This window comes from Notothenia rossii (genome assembly GCF_949606895.1).
Source record: "Notothenia rossii genome assembly, chromosome: 6".
NCBI lineage: Eukaryota > Metazoa > Chordata > Actinopteri > Perciformes > Nototheniidae > Notothenia > Notothenia rossii.
This window is the reverse complement of record NC_136909.1, coordinates 23,720,929-23,740,912: the sequence shown is the minus strand read 5'-3', so window position 1 is coordinate 23,740,912 and position 19,984 is coordinate 23,720,929. Positions and strand designations below refer to the sequence as shown.

The 19,984-nt window shown below is 41.4% G+C and overlaps 2 protein-coding genes across 14 annotated transcripts in view; one reads left to right on the top strand and one right to left on the bottom strand.

The window, feature by feature from the left end:
- sh2b3 (SH2B adaptor protein 3) overlaps nucleotides 1-16,603 on the top strand; it is a 51,409-nt gene extending 34,806 nt beyond the window's left edge. For both annotated transcript variants that reach the window (XM_079690839.1, XM_079690840.1), the window contains exons 3-8: nucleotides 6,373-6,474; nucleotides 7,603-7,691; nucleotides 10,547-10,638; nucleotides 11,204-11,418; nucleotides 12,182-12,359; nucleotides 12,996-16,603. In XM_079690839.1, the coding sequence (XP_079546965.1) occupies nucleotides 6,373-6,474; nucleotides 7,603-7,691; nucleotides 10,547-10,638; nucleotides 11,204-11,418; nucleotides 12,182-12,359; nucleotides 12,996-13,318 (999 nt within the window). In that variant the 3' untranslated portion in view covers nucleotides 13,319-16,603. The remainder of the gene's footprint in view (nucleotides 1-6,372; nucleotides 6,475-7,602; nucleotides 7,692-10,546; nucleotides 10,639-11,203; nucleotides 11,419-12,181; nucleotides 12,360-12,995) is intronic.
- Nucleotides 16,604-17,695: 1,092 nt separating this feature from the next.
- The window catches only part of atxn2 (ataxin 2), a 28,880-nt gene continuing 26,591 nt past the window's right edge, over nucleotides 17,696-19,984 (bottom strand). For all 12 annotated transcript variants that reach the window (XM_079689472.1, XM_079689467.1, XM_079689471.1 and 9 more), the window contains one exon: nucleotides 17,696-18,490. In XM_079689472.1, the coding sequence (XP_079545598.1) occupies nucleotides 18,462-18,490 (29 nt within the window). In that variant the 3' untranslated portion in view covers nucleotides 17,696-18,461. The remainder of the gene's footprint in view (nucleotides 18,491-19,984) is intronic.

Here is a 19,984-nt window from a genome sequence, read left to right as displayed (position 1 = left end):
GAAACATGTTTTCATATACATTGTCCCTCCCTTTTTTTTCTGGAAATATGTTTAAAATATGTGCTAGATTTTATAATATGTATAACAAGATAATGCTACGTTCTAGCTTGTGGGCTCACCCTTGATTCGTAGCTTTCTATGGGTTTTCGGGTAGACCAGGCTAATCCTTTACTGTAAGTATGCAGCAAGGAAGAGAAACGCATCAATGATCCCAACCCAAAAAACAAACCAGGGGAAGTACAGACAGATGTGTCGGTCAAGGTCTCGTCTGCCTGATGAGGCCCCGATGAGCTGGGCTTCACTGTGTGTGTGTGTGTGTGTGTGTGTGTGTGTGTGTGTGTGTGTGTGTGTGTGTGTGTGTGTGTGTGTGTGTGTGTGTGTGTGTGTGTGTGTGTGTGTGTGTGTGTGTGTGTGTGTGTGTGTGTGTGTGTGTGTGTGTGTGTGTGTGTGTGTGTGTGTGTGTGATATTTGTGCATACATACTTTTAAAAAGCCACCCCTGGGACCCTGCAGAGTTTAAGGTCAGTGCGGCCCACACACACACATGCACCCCGGACAGCGCTGGCTGTGCTGACCCTCGGAGGGATAGTGGAATGTGTCAGTTGCCACGGCGACGGCCTTGAGAAAGGGGACCCTGGGAAGATCGCTTTGGACTCCAAACATCCTGTGTGTCACCCGTGTGCGTGGGTGTGCGCTCAAAATGTAGATGTGTTTGTGACTGTGGGTGAGAGGTTGCTCGGCTGCACCTCGGTTTGTTTGTGAGCTACTTCCATAAACTGTGTGTGTGTGTGTTATGTACTAAATAACAATTTAATCATCATCAACATAACTGAATAATCTGTTGGCTGTTTAGTCTATACAATCTCAAAACCTTGTGAAAACTATCATAGTTCATAACAAAATCCACATTTCTTTAATTTATACTGATATACAACGGGAATGCAGCTGATCCTCGCACAACAGGCACGGCCAAATAACGTTAAAACCCTTAAAATATTATTAAAAAGATCTGATTTCTAAATGTAACTTTTTACAATTGGTATAAATGTGGATATAGTGTTACAAAAACAGATGCCAATAATGTTCACCTGTTATCCCTGGCTGGGGAAGTTATGCACAAATATGTATATCCAATAATAAATAATGCCTCTGTATTAAACATTAAGTTCAACCATTAAACCAAAAACATTAGAGGACAGGAACAACTGAGGACTGATAGAAACAGAAAAGACGTGCATAAATATAATGTGAAAATCCACGTTGTGTTGTCAGTGTTTCGTATCTGCGTTTCATATTCTGTGTGAAACGCAGTGTGTGTGTGGTTGAGACATAGTAGTGAAAGTTGACTCAACCTGAAAATCCCCAGGAGTGAAATCTGAATAGTTAATACACATCACCATCAGCTTAACATGTTACACACTCTTATTTGAGCTGCCAAAACAACGAACAAGTATATCAGTAAACTGTGGATCAGGTGTGTCGATGATGCAACTCTGCTAAAGGTTTAGAATTTCTAATATAGGGCTACAACCAACACTTTCACTATAAGCTGATCTTTTAATAAATAGGCCGTCTCATATTGATTCCATTTATCCACCGACTTTACTACTGTAGGGAATGTTTACAAGTGATTGTGTTTATAAATATATCCTTTTGGAGGAATGTGTATAAAATGATCGGGATCTATTTCTTTCCTTTTGATGAAATGACTACACAAATTGTTGAATTTTGAACTTTGGGTTTGAATATTTCATATCATATTTCCTCATTTGGCAACAAGGAAAATCGAAACTCAAACGATGGATCAACAAATAAAACTAAAACTCTTGAACTTACCTTTGTTTAATGTCATGCGTTTCTACTGGAAATAGCTTTTCAACACGCTGTGGTTGATTAACACCTGAAGTAGTTGCATGTAAAAAGTCCTGAAAACAAAGAAACAAGCTAAAACACAGCAGTGTCAGGATTCCAATGCCTGCTTTTTACATCTGAAAAATATGTTTCTGATAAAACTCCAGTGTCTCTTTGTTCTTCCTGTGAAATTCATCTTGAAACGGATCTACACTCAGTCAAAGCTCTAAAGCATCAATAATGCAGTGAGACATTTCCACATGTGGCCTTTGCTTTTAGTCCCCCTGAAGGAGACACTTGATGGAAACAATTGTCCGGAATACATTATTATTGAAATACTGGAGCTGTGATAATGCAGTGACCTTTGTTTGGTTCCACTTCTCGGATGAGGAACATTAAGCCTTTAGACTCAAAGGCTGCTGGCAAATGACAAAATTAAAGACATTTTGAAAAACCCTCCCTAAATGTTTTGCTGTGTTTTCAGAGGCTACTCAAACTCTATTCGTAAGATCAGTCTCTCAAACACCTGCACACCAGCAATGAACATTTCAAGCCCTGGTTCTTGGCTTTAATACAAGTTACATTTTGTTGGTTAGATTGTTTATTCAAAGTCATACATTGAATCCAAAATGAAAAAATATCAGTGAAATGCTGCTATTTGTAACTCCAATAGTCTACAGCCTAGACAGATTTGACAATGGGACAATGGGTAGAAGTAAAGACAACGTTATGAGTCTCTGTAGGTTGTCATCGTAAGCCTTTAGTTTGTGGTCCTTTTGTGTCTCTTTGGTTGTTCTGTGTCTCTTTGTGGTTGATATTCATCATGCTTTCAAAGATGAATGCTCACAAACTGTTCCCACATCTTTTGCGGTGTTTTTTAAGGAAATAATATTGAAGGAGTTATGTTTAGATTAATGTGTGTGTGTGTGTGTGTGTGTGTGTGTGTGTGTGTGTGTGTGTGTGTGTGTGTGTGTGTGTGTGTGTGTGTGTGTGTGTGTGTGTGTGTGTGTGTGTGTGTGTGTGTGTGTGTGTGTGTGTGTGTGTGTGTGTGTGTGTGTGTGTGTGTGTGTGTGTGTGTGTGTGTGTGTGTGTGCCCCCTCTATCTCGGGAATATTACAGACTGTAGTGTGCAGTGATAGGAAATGTGCTGTGAGCTTGAACTTGCTCCCTTGATGAAGTGGATTCACAGAGAGCAGGCGGGTTGCTCAACCAGTCTGACATCTGCTGCCCCCCCCCCCCCACCACAGACAGACACATATGGTTCCTTAAAGATGCTCTTAGTCAGAAACTCATTCACAATCTCAATAAATATCACTCAATGAGTCACCCCATCTCATACACACACACACACACACACACACACACACACACACACACACACACACACACACACACACACACACACACACACACACACACACACACACACACACACACACACATCACCACTTATCATATCCAAACAGCAATTAAATAAAAAATCTAAATAATGCTCTGATGTCTTGATCAACCTTGAAGTGAGATTGTTTTGTCAGCAGTTTTCAAGGCAACCATTAAACGATGCACCTCCTAAAATATTGTATTTATTGTATTGATTTGTTTTTAAATCTCTTAGCAGCCTCTGTAGCATTCATGTGTACTATGAGTCTCTTACAAATCTACAATCATTTGTTTTTGCAAAGTATCTCGTACGATATCAGCGGTCGTGTTTTACTCCGTACGTCTTTGGAGTGCACGTTTCCTCTGAGAACATATAGATTACATCTTTCTGACTCTCTAGTTATAAGAAAACCTGACAGATTGAACCTGAATCTGAAGAAGCAGAATTGAACATCCTGGGCCAGTCTAACTTTGAGTCAGTTCCAGATTCCCTGAGTCAGACCTTTTGTAAATGAGTCACATCCAACTCATCTGTGTCACGCTGCTTCTCATTGATATTACTACACGCTGCGGCTGAAGCTTTTGCAGTCGCTGCTTCGATCACATCACTGGCTAGCTGAAGAAATGTGTCCAGTGGGGGTTAATCTATTCTTTAGAAGTGTGTGTGCCTGTGTTTATGTGCGTGTGTGTAGGATTATCATAGACATTCCTCAGGCTCACACACTGTCACATAGACTCTAACTCATCCGGTGCACAAAGCCCTGGAATCTGTCCTCCTGCTCCTTCTTCTGCTCTTCATCCCTCCCTCCTCATCCCTCCCTCTTCTCCCACCAACGGCGAGTCTTTCACCGTCTCGTCTGTTTCCTTTTGCTGCTCACGCTCTCTCACGCCACCCTTCCCCCTCCACCTCTTCTTTTTTCTTATGTTTTTGCATATTCGTTTGTCCCCATAGGGTTTCATGTTAATCCAATGTAGCTTGTTAGTGTCACGCTGTGTGCTGGAGAAGGGTTGCTTTTTTCCCAATTGTTGGTGGATCAAATATAATTTTAGGAGACTCCATCCTGGGCTTGGTGATAATATTTAAAACCTCTCCAAATAATACAATTGTCTTAAGGATTTTACGTTTTTTAGTCATACTTTTCTTTTATTCTTATGAATTTGGTTGATTTCCTTTTAGGTGGTTACTTGAAAAAAAAAAAAACACAGTTTCATATTTGTATGCATAAGAAGAGCTACAACTAGAGATATGTTTGTGAACTTTTTTGCACAGGACAATTATGAAGACATTTCATATTGTTCAGTCCCCAAGTCAATGAAGTGATCGTTATATCTACACAGGAAGCTAACACATGACACACACACACACTCTGGTTTTAAACTAATAATAATAGTTGCAGACTCTTGTGTCTCCACATGTTTCTATCAGCTGTCACTCAGGCTTCATTTCAGAGGCGACTTTTTGACCTAAGTATCGCTGTGTGTGTGTGTGTGTGTGTGTGTGTGTGTGTGTGTGTGTGTGTGTGTGTGTGTGTGTGTGTGTGTGTGTGTGTGTGTGTGTGTGTGTGTGTGTGTGTGTGTGTGTGTGTGTGTGTGTGTGTGTGTGTGTGTGTGTGTGTGTGTGTGTGTGTGTGTGTGTGTGTGTGTGTGTGTGTGTGTGTGTGTGTGTGTGTGTGTGTGTGTGTGTGTGTGTGTGTGTGTGTGTGTGTGTGTGTGTGTGTGTGTGTGTGTGTGTTCGATCAGTGACTTGTATGGACACACACACACCACACACACTCTCTCTCTCGTCCTGTCGAGCTTTGCTGCAGTATTCGTGTTTGAAGTGAAGTACCCACATGTCTGTTTATTAGTGCTTAAGGATCACTGATGGTTTTGTCCCAGCATCATTTCCCCATAACGGTGTGCCGCCATGAAGCCCCTCGTATCTCACCCACTTTGTCCTGTCGGGGTCGACCTTATAGCTCAACCATGAGAGCTCCCATCATGCTCTTCTTTCAGGCGACTCACTGCCTTTCTGTCACTGAGGGAGGCTTCAGTTTCAGGCTTCACAAGTCCAGACACACATACACACATGATGTACACATCCTGTGCTGTTAGTGGTATCTTTAGCTTAACTGATCAAATAAGACTGTTGCATTGACACCCTTCTCAGAAGTCAACTCCATTATATCTATCTTACGTGAAGGAAGTTAGTTTTCTCGCAAGTACAAGCCACCTGATTGTTGATTTGCTAGATATTTAAGTAAAAAAATGACTAATGTACAAACGAGCAACAAATGTGAGCGTTTGACTCACTGCACTAAATTTCAATTAAGGCAGCTTATTATGTTCATGTTTATAAAGTTTGTTTTATATTTGCCAAGGTTATGGAATATCTGTCGTCTAGATAATGGAAGGTGTATTTGACTTTCTAGAAACAACATCCCATTTGCCATTATATTTATCCAGAGACCCATTTTTCTAGATCATTTCTTTAAACCGTTGACCCCCCACCTCGCTGTTCTTCCTCGCAGACTGGCCTGTAGCGTGCTTAGAATAGAGAATTAACAACTAAAAATGTAAAGTACAAATAAAATGAAAAATATTATATCAGATATAAACAGTTTAACAATTCTGGAGTAGGTATGTTAAGTTAATTCTACGTAGGTTGCCTAAATGGCCATACCATATTTGGCTGTCATTTCTGAATTTTCAATAAAAAAACAACTTTTTATTCAAGTAAAGACAAACCCATGTGTTCCCTTTTGTAGGTTAACACGTCTACCACTGACTTGAAGAGCTGTAGTAGTAGCAGGAATTTATGCTTACATTGCAGTGGCATAGGCACACTTTTAAAACAACTGTCAAATGCGTTGTTCAGTAGCTGAGGCTGGTTGAAGACTCAGTTCCTCCACACACACACACAGACAGACACACACACACACAGACACACACACACACACACACACACACGCACACGCACGCACACACACACACACACATTCTGAAAATACATTTAACTATTGGAGTATAATTTTGGAGTGTAGAAGGTTCACACTTTTCTTTGTTTCAGTTTCTTCTCTCTGTTTCTGTACCTTGTTCTCTTTCGTCCCATGAGATAGCGTTGGGTATTTCTGACTGTCTCTTTTCTTCATGATGTTTTCAGGCCTCCTGTCCCAAGCTGACGACTCACTGCTCAGATATCCAAGAAGTCCGTCGTTGCAACCGGCTGGAGATGCCTGACAACTTAAACACATTTGTTTTAAAGGTATGTACAGGCTTTTAACTTAAAGCAAACAAATAAATAAGGACTCCTTCCGCCCACTGTATTGTTGACATACACATTTGCTTTGAACTCCAACCCTCAATTCAACATGAAGAGGAAACAGGACAATCTTTCTGTCATATCATTTCATAACAAAACTCACTAAACGGTCTTCATTTAGACTTTGTTGGTTTATTCTCCTCCCAAACCTTGTCTCTTGAGTTTAAACACTCACCACCTTGTGGGTTCAAAGTCACAGCAAGTGTTTACATGAGGGGGAAAACTCAAAACATCCACAGAACACTTGTTACATCGCCGATCACTACTCAGACATCCATCCACATCCTCCATTGTATCACCAAAATACAGTATAACCACAAAAAATGCCTGTAAGAAATGTGTAATCTACTTTACAGAGACACAGTAAGTATTTGATAGCAGTTTTTTTTCTCAGAAATACTTTTGTTAGATTTTTTAAGACAATCAAACATTACACATTTACACATTCATCCCTTCCCCAAGATCTGAAAACATGTACATGACATTTCTGGAGTGGAAAAGAGAGAGAGTAGCTGGGAGTCTGGGACAAAAGACAGAATAATGGAATAAGAAACAAAAAGAAAAGAAATATATGAATACACATAGTGGTAGTAATGTTAATAATGACAGTGATAATAATACTAGACAGTACAGTCAGAATTCGACAGGAGTACACCATCAGCATGACTTCTGAAAGTGTTTAGGAATGGTCCCCAGACCTCATGGAACGTACTACTTGAGCCGCAGACTGAGTAACGGAGCTTTTTTAGTGTAAGACACATTGGGTAATTTAACCACTGAGAATGGGTGGGCGGGACGGCATCTTTCCACCTTGGTTTTGATCGTAGTTTTACACATCAATAATGGAAAGTGTGCTTACTTTCCCCCCATGTTAGTAGACGGACTTTTGCTGAAAACAAATGAGCCTTCTATTAAAGGAAATGGGTAAATAAAAGTACCTGGCTACTTTTGCGTAATCAAAAAAAGCAATATGAAGCCTGCTGCCTTTTTATGAGTCTCTCAGCCATTTCTTGAACTTCGGTGTCTGTGTAATATGGATGGTATGTTTGAAAGCTTCTTTTGCCTCTGCAGGTTAATCGAGGTAGTCTGATTTTTGAGACGGACAACGACCAGCTGGTCAGCTCCTGGACCACAGAGCTAAAAGAATGTATCAGCAACAGGTGAGACACACTTAACAAAACAAGGACTTCAATACTTGTTATTACCTGAAGCTGATTTTCTCCATTTGGAATATTTCAACTTTTTTGAGCAGTGTGAGCCGAACTCATGACTCAAGTTCCAACTCATTTTATAACCACAAATTAGAGGTTTTATTACATCACTTTTTCCAACCGAAATGTTAGTCATGAAATAATAATTGAGGTCACTTGTGTTAGCAGAAAAAAGATTCAGCGTTGTGTGTGAGCTTTTGGGATTGACAGACTGGAGCAACTTTGAGTCTTGTAAATATTCCTGGAAATAATAATTCATCAAACTCAGCAGTCAACTTAATATTTACACTCAGCCTGTGAGAGCTAACACATCTTCTGGGGGAGTATTATGATCAACGTTGTGCAATCAACTAAAGTTGTTGAACATGACTTTTAAAGTCAGGAAAGAAGTTAACATTAAGAAATGGTTGAGATGTTTTTTCAAAGGAGCCATAAATTAAGAATTTGGGGCAAATATCTTTGTTTAGGGATTATCATTAATGCTGCTGTACAGAGGCATACTGCACGAATACTATTCTTTTCAGTGTGACAAAATCTATCTTTTATCAGAAGAAATTAGGATTCAACCCCAAAAATGTGACCTTCTGTTTCAGAGGATACTCGTCTGTCTGTGTGTTTTGCGTGCGTGATTGTGTGTGTGTCTGTGAAAGGAAGTGTGGGGGAGGTCTGAGACTTGGGAGAATCTCAGGACCTTTCTCATTTCTGCAGATGTCTGTAATGCTCTTACACACACGCACACGTCACACACACACACACACACACACACACACACACACACACACACACACACACACACACACACACACACACACACACACACACACACACACACACACACACACACACACACACACACACACACAGTCAGTAGTCAGCGGTACAGTAAGTGAACACTCATCAAGTGTGGAGGTGAAGTCAGAGTTCACTCTGGAATTCACTGTTTGTTCAGATACTTCACAAAGTAAACATGTGCAGGAATGTATTCAAGTGTGGGTGGGTGTGCGTTAGACCAGCCAATAATGCATTTCACATGATTACATAACATTATGCTTATTGAAACATGTGTTTCTTTCATCCCGAACGGGAGATTCTTTGATGAACAAACTTTGTTTTTGAGACATTTTACAAAATTATCTCAACCCTAGTTTGGCATTTTTGTATGGGAACACTTCTCAGCCGGCATGTACCCTAATACCAATACATCTGTAATAACATCTACATAGGGCCACATATGTGTCGTTTTTAATCTTCTAATCTGATGTGAATGTGAATTCGGAGAAGAAATCTGACCTTTAAAACGCTATCCCCCAAAGTCTCTTTCAACCCACTGTTGTACTGATTATCATGCATCCTTTGTCCGCATAGGAACTGTCACATTCCAACTAGTCTTTTAACTTCATTAAACTGAATGCTTGTCAAAATCATTTAAGTCCGCAGTCAGGACAATTTTGAGTCAAAAAACGCAGCCCTCTCTTGTGTTAGTTTGGAGCCTGTCTGGAGACACCTTTTCAAACAACGCTCACACAATGGCCACTGTACACAGGGATGTACCAGGTGTGCAGTCAATCCTCTTTTTCATTCTTCACACACTTACTTACATCACACTGTGCGCGTACAACTGGGCGCAACACCCTGAATGCCCTTGGAGAAACGGTAGGCCTTTCTCAGCGCATGTCCCAGCAGGAAAAGCACATACAGGTGTTTCTGTTTCAGGGTCCTCATATTGTGTGTGCTGCTATGGCTCACTGGGACCCTTGAATAGAACAGAGCCATCATTATAAGTAACACCTGTGCTTTTCCTGTCACACACTTTGGCCGTGGAAAAAAGGCCTTTTGTCCAAAACGCGTACGCCTTCGTCCCAAATCGAGGCTATAAACCAAGAGAGTCAGTGTGTACCGGATGTGGGAGTTGTAGCATTGCTGACTGGCTGAGATGTCCACTCTCTGCAAAATCTCCTCACTTTGCAATAATAATAAAACGTGAGCTGATTCTCACAAAGATAGAAGAACAAGACCCCACAAGAGTGAGGAGAAAGGAGGCACGTCTTCCTGTTATTCAGAGCAAGCTCAAGTCAGCATTTTAGCAGGATCTGCTCAGGCTTCCCTCTTTAACTTGTGTGTGTGTGTGTGTGTGTGTGTGTGTGTGTGTGTGTGTGTGTGTGTGTGTGTGTGTGTGTGTGTGTGTGTGTGTGTGTGTGTGTGTGTGTGTGTGTGTGTGTGTGTGTGTGTGTGTGTGTGTGTGTGTGTGTGTGTGTGTGTGTGTGTGTGTGTGTGTGTGTGTGTGTGGTGAAACAGAAGAACAGTAAGTCTTAGTTCAGATGTGAACTGGCCTCACTTCCTGTCTGTGCCTGGTGACTTTGTGTTACTTCAGCCTGCTGTTTCTTCCATGTTCACTAAACCCTCCCCACACACAAGCATGCACACACACACACACACACACTCGCACACACACCTCTCTTTAATTTCCTAAGCATATCTATTGCTTTCCCTCATCCTACTGGAAAGTGATATGTGGCATGTTGACATCAATAAAACGTCAACACATATATTTTTCGGAGACACTGGTGTAATTACAGACGCTAAGTGCAGCCTATTCAACTTGAATGTGTTTTCACCACACTTCTGAAAGAAGACACTGATCTCCCAGCACAGACAGAGCTGCAGCGCTCTTATAAGACAGATGGTGAAACCCAGATGGGAAACGATGTCTTAAAATGAAATAATCATGAAAGTGACCTATTTCCCCCCCCAGGTGGTCCACAATGAGAACGACATGTGTAATCTGAATCTGTGTCTGTCCTCAGGTCAGGCAGTGTGGATCTGGAGCCTCTCCCCCCCCCAGCAGACAGCTCGGCTCCAGCCAGTCACAGAGGGAGCTCAGAGCTAGGGAGTCAAAGTGAGTGGTGGATGGACAATGAAATATGTCATTTTGAATACCTCCATTCTTACTTTAATTGATTGTATCAGCAGCTGATTCCAGTTTCAGTTATTCAACAGCTTCATTTGACCCAGTGATTCCAAATCAATGCAGCATTTTGTATTGTTAGAGTTTTTAGTCCAGCATTCTCCCTTTAGCTTCTTTAACATCTCCTGAGGGAAATCTAGCTCTTTAGCCGCTCCACATGTCACTAACTTTCTCCATTTGCCGCTTGGTGCGAGCAGGAAGTGCACAGAAGGTTTTTATAGCTCATTTACTTGGAGCAGCTGCCTGCTGCGGCTGAAAACAACCCCGATTAGAGCTGAGGGACTGAAATGAAACTGTTGAGATGCGGGCCATCACATTTAATAAAAATAACCCTGCTGAGTTAGTGAGTAAGGATTCATTGTAGGTTTGTCAACAGGAAGGAAATCTTTCACATTACAGATAGTAATCATTTGATTATTTTCTTATATTAATAGAGTGGTCCAGCTTTATGATAAATAAACAATTTAACCATTTGTTTCTCTGTTCCGTCCTCCAGGCCCCGTCACTTTCTCCTCTCCTGAGCAGGTCGTGCAGAAGGCCGACCATTTCCTGTTCTCCTACCCATGGTTCCACGGGCCCATCTCCAGGGTCAAGGCGGCCCACCTGGTGCAGAGCTCCGGCCCGGAGGGTCACGGGGTGTTTCTGGTCCGTCAGAGCGAGACACGGAGAGGAGACTACGTCCTCACCTTCAACTACCAGGGGAAGGCCAAGGTACGTCTCACTGAGGCTCGCAGCCGAGGTTGTTCACCGATAAAATGTAGCAATATAAACCCAAACCCACATTGTTCCTTTTTTTTTGCCCTGAATGCGTCAAACTAGTAACCACCTCATTTCCTAACACTGGTAAATGCTTACATGAGGAAGCCTTATGCAGACGTACCTCTAATAGTAAAGACCTTAAAGGTCCCCTGTTATACTGTTTTTCATCAATATGTTATAGGTCTTAGATATATACAAAACATGTCTCTGAAGTGTTTGGCTCCAAACACCAAACAGATAAGTGTAGCATCCCATAATCCCCTCTGTTTCAGCCCTGTTTCCAAAGTGCTGATTCTCTGTGTGTTACTTTAGATGAAAATAAGGAGCCCCTCCCCACGCCCCTCTGAGAGAGATTTGGTTAAAAAGAACACAATGGTGCTCTAGGAGGAGTTTCAGGGTATAAGGGGGGGGGGGGGTTAGGTGAATGGCTAACACAACCAAAAAAAATTGCTATGACATCATGAAGTGGCCAAAATCTGATCAGCTCATTTTCAGACAGGTTTTTATAGAAATGGATCAGAACAAAAAGAGAGAATCTTTTTTCCTGAAACTTTCAGAATCTCTTTACACAGAGGACAAACATGTTGATGTAGAAAAGACATGAAAAGGTGGATTTTGCATAAAACGTGACCTTTAAGCTCATTCTCAGAATAAAAACAGTGTGAAATGTATCTTTTCTTGATGTCTTCCCTTCCTCACGTCTGTGTCCCTGCAGCACCTGCGCCTCTCCCTGACAGAGTGGGGTCAGTGCAGGGTCCAGCACCTGCGCTTCCCCTCTGTGATGGACATGCTCAGTCACTTCCTTCTCTTCCCCATCCCGCTGGAGTGCGGCGCCGCCGGCGCCGTCACTCTGTCCAGCTTCGTGGTGGCGGGCTCCAGCCCCCCGTCACAGGGTGAGACCCCCATCCTCTCAGATATCACAACTTTTTCAGAGAGATATGAATGAGTTTTTATGTTTACATCAACATGTTTAAAACAACTTGGGTTCTATTGTTTATGGGACAACATTGCATGTACAGAAGTTACTGCCGGGATGTTGTAACAAGGTCACTTGGCGACAACAAAGTTCAGTAGGGTAGGAAACAATCCAGGTTTAAAATCAAATGTTGCCAGATTATCCAAACCACTTGTACCCAACCTGAGGGGAGGGACTCCTCTTCTGGCTCACAGGACACATTTAGAGAGGGTGCTAAATGCAGAGGGGATAAAAACATGGTTTACCTCGTTACACATTTCTTCTCTGTACGTTTTGTTTTTGGTTGTGAAATGCTGCCACGTTTTCTGACCCAAAAGCAAAATAACATCATTTGAAGTCTTTGTTGGAACTGTTCACATTGGTGAAACAAGTATACATTGCTCTGTATTAAAGGCGTCACAATGTGAAAACACAAGAAAGTTAACTCATCACAAAACTCTTCAAAATGACAACAAGTTAATACATAACTAACAAATGACTAGCTGCAGCCACCTTGTCTTTCTCTTCCAGGTGTGTTTTTAAAACGTCTTTCCCTCTCTGTGTTCTCCCTCAGGCCAGCTCTCGGGCGCCCTCCTGGTCCCGTTCTCTCTGCACCGCTGGAGCTCCGAGCCCAGCCTGGCTCACTGCAGCCAGCCACGCTCCTCCTGCTCCCCCAGCCCCCGGGCCGCCGCCCAGCCCCCGGGCCGCCCCTCCACACGCATCAACCCCACCCCGGACCCTCCTCCGTCAACCCCGGTTCCGCTTCTCCACAGTGAATCTGTGGGGAGGAGACCCCTGCTCCGCCACCCCCACCTCCCTCAGCGGGACTCAGACTACGAGCTGGAGCCAGAGCGGGGGCGCAAGAGGGCGATAGACAACCAGTACATGTTGCTCTGACAACCGCCAACAGCTCCGCCGCCACGACAGATTATTATTACATTTTGACTGGCAGGTTTTGAATTTACCGTTTTTAACTACCAGCTAAAAACCGGTAACTACCGGCTAACGGAAACCCTGATACACACATCTGACCCCCCCCCCCCCACCCGGCTGCACATGTCTGTGTGAGACTCTCAGAGAGCGCAGGATGCTAACATGATCACAGCAGACTCTTTGCTGAGCGTCAAGACTTTGTCTGATGTCAACACACACACACACACACACACACACACACACACACACACACACACACACACACACACACACACACACACACACACACACACACACACACACACACACACACACAGACACAAGGTCTGTGCTGGCAGTGTGCTGACCAGTGACCGACCCTCGCAGCCTCCACCCAGTGTCCACAGTGAATGTATTTTTGGGAGTTTTATAAAAGTGCTGAGTATGATGACTATTCTCGTTTTCTTGATGTTGAGGTTCAGTGTGAGAGCGGAGGTGGGGGGGGGGGGGCATGTGCAGCTGTCCCCCAGCTCATTCCACACACAGAAATGAGAAAGCACTCTCATTTCAGAGTGCCTACATTTTATATTAGATATTCCTCCTTTTGTGCATTATTTCATATTTAAGTGCACAACGCTTTCAGTGCACTTTGACAACAATGTGTATTTTGTATACACAGATTCTTTTATAGAAAAAAATAAAAAAGACATTAAAAAGGGGAAAAGTCAGGTGGGAAGCGTTTACTTTGAAATGCTTCCATCACTGCAGCCCGTCGCAGAGACAGAACCAGGAATTATTCTACATCAACTTTCATCAGCACTGCTTTTATTGTGTGTGCTCTGTTCAGGTGGGAGAAGTCGAGGTGTCCATCAGCACTGATCTGGAGTCTGTCCCAATACTCACTGCTAGGTTTGCCAAATTACCATCTGTAGTGTCACATGGTACATGTCCAGCACCGAGGCCTTGTGTACGCAGCATTATCTTCTGAGTAAGCACAAAGTGTCACATGGTCTCACAGAGATAAGTCCTGCCACAAAAAGTACATTTAATGATATAAATACAATAATATAATTTATATATTTTTTTCTATAACCCTGTATTAATTTGATGAATTTAAACACTTTTAATATATTTCATTTGTACAGTGGTGGGAGAGGAGCCATCAGGAGAAGAGTAATCCATCTCTGTTCCTTATCTTTTCTCCTGACGGCAACTCGATGTGTAATATCATCATAATATTGTAGTATATTATTTGGCAACACATCCTCCACTCTTACTCAAATTATATTTAATTAAAAGTGTTACGAATTAGTAATGAGGCTCAATAAGTATTCTGCCCCTCCAAAATGAGCCTTGGCACTCCCAAGGTATCTTTTTTATTTGGAAAAAGCTGAAAAATGCGCCCCAAATAAAACATCAACTTGAAAAGCTTCTCTCCACAGAGCGGGAAAGGGGGAAACACTCCGCAAGATCAAAACAGAGAGTTAATCCTCCACCATCAGAGCCCATTTCTATCAGATTAGTCCCACATTCAGAACAAATGAAACAGACTGCAGGTCAGATATTATCTCAGCTAACATGCTAACATTAATCTCACCTTAAAGTCTTAAAGCAGGCTAACTCGATGCAGCTCCTGTGATAGTGCTTCTGTCGATTTTAACATTTATTTTCTTACAACTTTCTAAGGCAAATCTTGATTCTTGGGCAAGTTTCCAACTCTATTTTTTACACTCATAGCATTAAATATTTTTATGTACAAGTTCAAAACGGCAGCAGGCGGATAAACACGATATTTTTATACACGTTTTAATAAAAGTTGTTTCAGTGAGAGACTTTGTGAGGGAGGTTTGCTTTCAGCTCAGGTGTGCATTTTATTGTCAAGAGCTGACATACTACATTTTTATTTAAAGGAATCCAAAAGATGAAGTGGTTACAGCTGATTTTCTTAGTGACCCGTTGGTTTATCTCAGTGTGTCCGTCTTGAGATCAGCCTTTGTAGATCAGTTTCAGTTAACTGTTGTCTCTCCTCTCAAAAAACACAAAATATCCCATAAACAGTGAGCAGTCGTTTTGACACACACCAAAAATGTTCTGTAATTTGGTTTCAACACCTGGAGCTTCACTTCCCTTAGCGACGGGATGCTTTAGGGAAATATGTTGCCAGGACTTGTCTGTTTTCTAACCTTGCTTTAACACTAACTTTAGCAGTTGTTTAAGATGTACCTTCAGTGAACGTATGCGTAACGTGTGGATAAGACCTGTCTTATCTGCCCTTCTTCTCAGTGTAGTTTCCTTTCCTTAAAAAAGAGAAATGCCTAAATGCAACCAAATGTCCTCATGAACACGACCACAATAGGGTCAGCTTCGTCTACCAAAGGAACATTTTGGCAATGGTTTTGTAGTTCCCTACATGTAGTTCTATCATCTTGATCAAGACTGACATCTTTTAAGTGTTTATAAGGGGAACAAAAACAAGGATGTTTTTGGCAAAAGTACGGTTGATCTTCCTGCCTCTATGTGCCCAAGTCTAAACAAATCCCTCATCACCTCTCTGTTTTATCTCTGATAAAGGAAAGCAACGGTAACAATAACTATTTTGACTATCAGTCCCCTCTATTTGCTGATATTGTTTTTATTCTAAGGGAGAATGACTGTGCCTTTGCCAGAAAGCTGCTGTTGCTTTTCCCCTTTAGTGAAAGCTCAGGCTGTGATGTGGGGCAGAACTTGTGTAGTGCAATATCTGAGACGCCCAATGTTTCACACCTTTGTATGTATGAAAGACGAGATCAGAGATGACTGGATTAAGAATTCAATGTTTGCACCTGCTTATAGACTGAGGAAAACATATTAGATAAATGCCAAAGTCCCAGAAAGAAATGCTATATTTAAAACCAGGACTATCGCATGTTTCTAGCGTTTTTTGGCTTTTCCTTCTGTGTCATGGTTTAATTCAATTTGTCTGCAAGAATCGAGTTAGCACTTACAACAATCATGGTGTACCTCAGGTGTCTTTAATCCTCAACATGCGCTCCAGCAACACCTCTACTCTCTCCGGTGTTTGTTTTCAAATGTCCAGTTGTGTCCTCAATACTGTTCATCCTGTTTGTTAACTCAGCACTGTAAACATTCCAGCCCTAAAGCCCCCCCCCCAGCAGCTTTTCTGTCAATGTGTGTGCGCATCCCTTTCAGTTATAAGCATCTAAATTATATTAAATATATATATCAACTGTATATTTGACTTTTTGTAAAATAAACCTAACCATAAAAAGACTCATGATCAGTTTGGGATTTGTGTGTGTGCTCTTTCACGTCTCTGTGTCCTTGTTATTCAGAGGGAGGTGACGGATAAACTGTTTCATTACGCTGTGTTCCAGGTCAGCTGTTAGCCTCGATGATAAGTGGATTTACTAAGTCAGAATCTAGATGGAATCAAAATATGATGTCCTCTCCATTGAGTCCAAATAAGATTAGAAGATATAACGTAAGCCTCACTTTCCGTGAAATTACATTGTTTATGTGCTGAGGTGGGAGAAGTACTTGGATCATGTACTTTAGTAGAAGTAGAGTGTAGGAATGAGAGAGTGTAGGAATACTCTGTTACAAGTAAAATTCCTGCATTCAAAGTACAGAAGTATTAGCATCAAAATATACTTTTAAAGTACCAAAAGTAAAAGTACTCATTCTGCAGATTAGCCCATTTCAGAATAATATATATTAAATATTTTGATTATAATCATTGATGCAGTAAAGTGTTATCAAAGCTGGTAAAGGTGCATCTATTTGAATGACTGTATACTGTGAATGTTAGGTTTTGAATTTACTCCAGGTGGAACTGAAGTGTTGATATTTCACAACCTTAATCCAAATCTGTTTAGTACTGTAGCTACTGGTATTCAATAAATGTAGAGTGGAGTAAAAGTACAAAATGTACGTCTGAATTGTAGTGGAGTAGAAGTATAAAGTAGCATAAAATGGAAATAATCAAAGTATCCCAAAAAGTACAGTTACTATCACCACTGTTTATATGTAATTGCTAGTGTGTTGCAAAAGGATCTTAACTCAGGTCCACTCACTAGCCTTTTCCACCTCATCTAACAGTGGCGCTCTTCGTCATGTGACTTCAGTGTGAGAAGTGGATGATGATGCAGCGACATGTAGTAAAAGTACTCCTGCCACAAAACAGCTTTTAAAGGACTAAGTGTGTTTTCTGCTCTAAATTCTTACCAAAATATATCAATGCGTGTGACAGTGGCATTGAAAATACGACAGTGCCTATGTTCATTGTATATAGAAACACATGAAATACCCACAATGCAAAGCAACCACGAAATACCCACAATGCAAAGCAACCACAGTAAGCCATTCAGTTTTTAAAACTTTTTTATTTTTTTTGCTCATTTTTTAAATTATTTATATTATCTACAAAGTAAAAGTTTTAACTTAAAAGTTACATAAGGGTCAGGTGAGAAGTGGGATCTGATCACCTCAGCCATTATAATTTCATAAATAACTCTCCTCCTGTCCTCTGGGCTGCTTAAACGAGTTTATTTCACAGGAAGCTTCTCGTTTTTAGTTTGGTTAGAAACCTGTCATGTCGTCTGGAAACAAAACGCAGCACATAGCAGCAGCAATAAACAGTATTAGAAGATTAATACTGTCTAAAAAGTTGGAAGATATTTTTTTTTCAGAACAAGGTGCAGACAAAATACAAGTTCCAGTTGGATTTCTTCTTCACTCTCACTGATTAGTTTCTCTCATTCTCTCGTTCACCTTCTTACTTGGCAAGCTGACTCAAGTTGCAATGTGGGCCCCCTGGAAGTGTGTTTTATGTGTGTGTGTGTTTGCAGATGTCTGTTAACAGGGGCTAAATAAGAGCAGACTAGCCAGTTAAACTCTAGTTTGTTAAAACATGTCACCGCATCAACCTGTTAACGTTCTCTTATTGCCTAGTCAGGGGGGGAGGGAGGGAGGGAGGGAGGGAGGGAGGGAGGGGGAGTTGGGGGCAGAGAAAAGCTGATTTGAAGCAAGTCTGGTGAGGATGAGAGAGGAGAGGGCTCTGGTTTTCTTCATCGCGGGGTTATGGAGGCTCTGGTTGAGAAGCGCGTGGCTCGCTGGCGCCCCCCCCTGTCTACAGCTGCTGCTGATGGTGAGCTTGCACTGCAGGGACGAGACAAAATGGGGGAAATGCTAGAGTCATTGATTCATAGAGAGTTCACAATTATACAGTCAAGAGTTTGGTCTGGGCTATATGTAGCTGCAGTTGTTGGCTCCTCTATGACAGGGGTGTCAAACTCGAGACCTAATTTTATGTGGCCCGCAAGAGCTTGCAAGAATATAATACGTTTATTATATGGTTACATGCCGCTTTACAAAAGCACGTTGCCAATAAACTAAAAAGTCCCACAATGCATCTTGTTTTGTGAGATGCACTCTGAAGAGACCAGCAATTATTTTCCCTACTTAATTAATGTAGTTATTTTAGTGGGAATGCTGACACAGCATTCCAACTATCTTTTTATGCTACGCACTAAATTGTTTATTATTTCGCCGGGTTATTTAGCGCCTCTTTTTCTCCCACATTGAACATTGCAGAAACTCTGTTCAAACATCAAAACGTTCAGCTCGGTCGGGAATCGATGGCTGTTACTTTTATCATTCATAACTTTCATAATTCCAGAGATACATTCCATAATACATCCCATTTTTAACATGGAAGTCAATGGAGAAATCTTCAGACTTCAGAACAATATTCATGCGACTTCAACTGATAACTACTCCTTCATACTTTCACTCACAAGCCTCATTCCAACTTTAAAATGTTACACATCTTTCTGACATTATTCGTGTAACACAACTTTTAAATCTGATTCTTTCTTTTAGAGATATTAAACATTGTTCAGACCTTGGTAAAGAGGCCTTCTTCAGATGTTAGAGTGCGTGATGTCACAGCTAGAGTGGAGGACAGATTTCATTTTGCCTTCATATTTTCTTTTAAACCTGCCATAATTCCCAAACCCTGCATTCCTGAGACATAATTGTTCATGAGAAACGTAGGAAAACATCTTGTAACTTGAAAGATTAAAAAAAATTAAATGCCTCTTGAGGGCATGAAGTGACAAAATCTTTCAACATGTTTCCATTAAACTCCATTGTAAGTTCAGCCTCATCTTTCCCCACCACAGAAGCCGCACACCTTTAGTTAATCTGCCAAAAAGGCCACATTATTAACCCGAAAGTACACAAAAAGTACACTTCAGATGCTCAAGCTTCACGCTTTGAAATTTCACCGATATCTGTTACGGTTCTTCAACAAAACGTTCACGTGTAACAGGTTTATCTCTCATTCAGAACAATGAAAATGCTCTCCTCTCACTGATCACCATGGAAACCTTTGATCTCTGGACACGTGGTTAGCTCAAATATAAACACCTGTGTCATGGAACACGATGATGTCATAACTCCAATTGACATAATTAGAGCAGCAGACTAATGACGTGGTCACTGGAGTTTAACAGACTGTCTCAGCCTATTCTTTTCATACTGACTACAACATGTTCCACATATTTTAGACATTATTGGTGACGTATGCTTTTAGTTCTAAAGTTTTCAGTTCAAATATTCTGCTGCTTTTTCATGCATTTAGACTTTTAT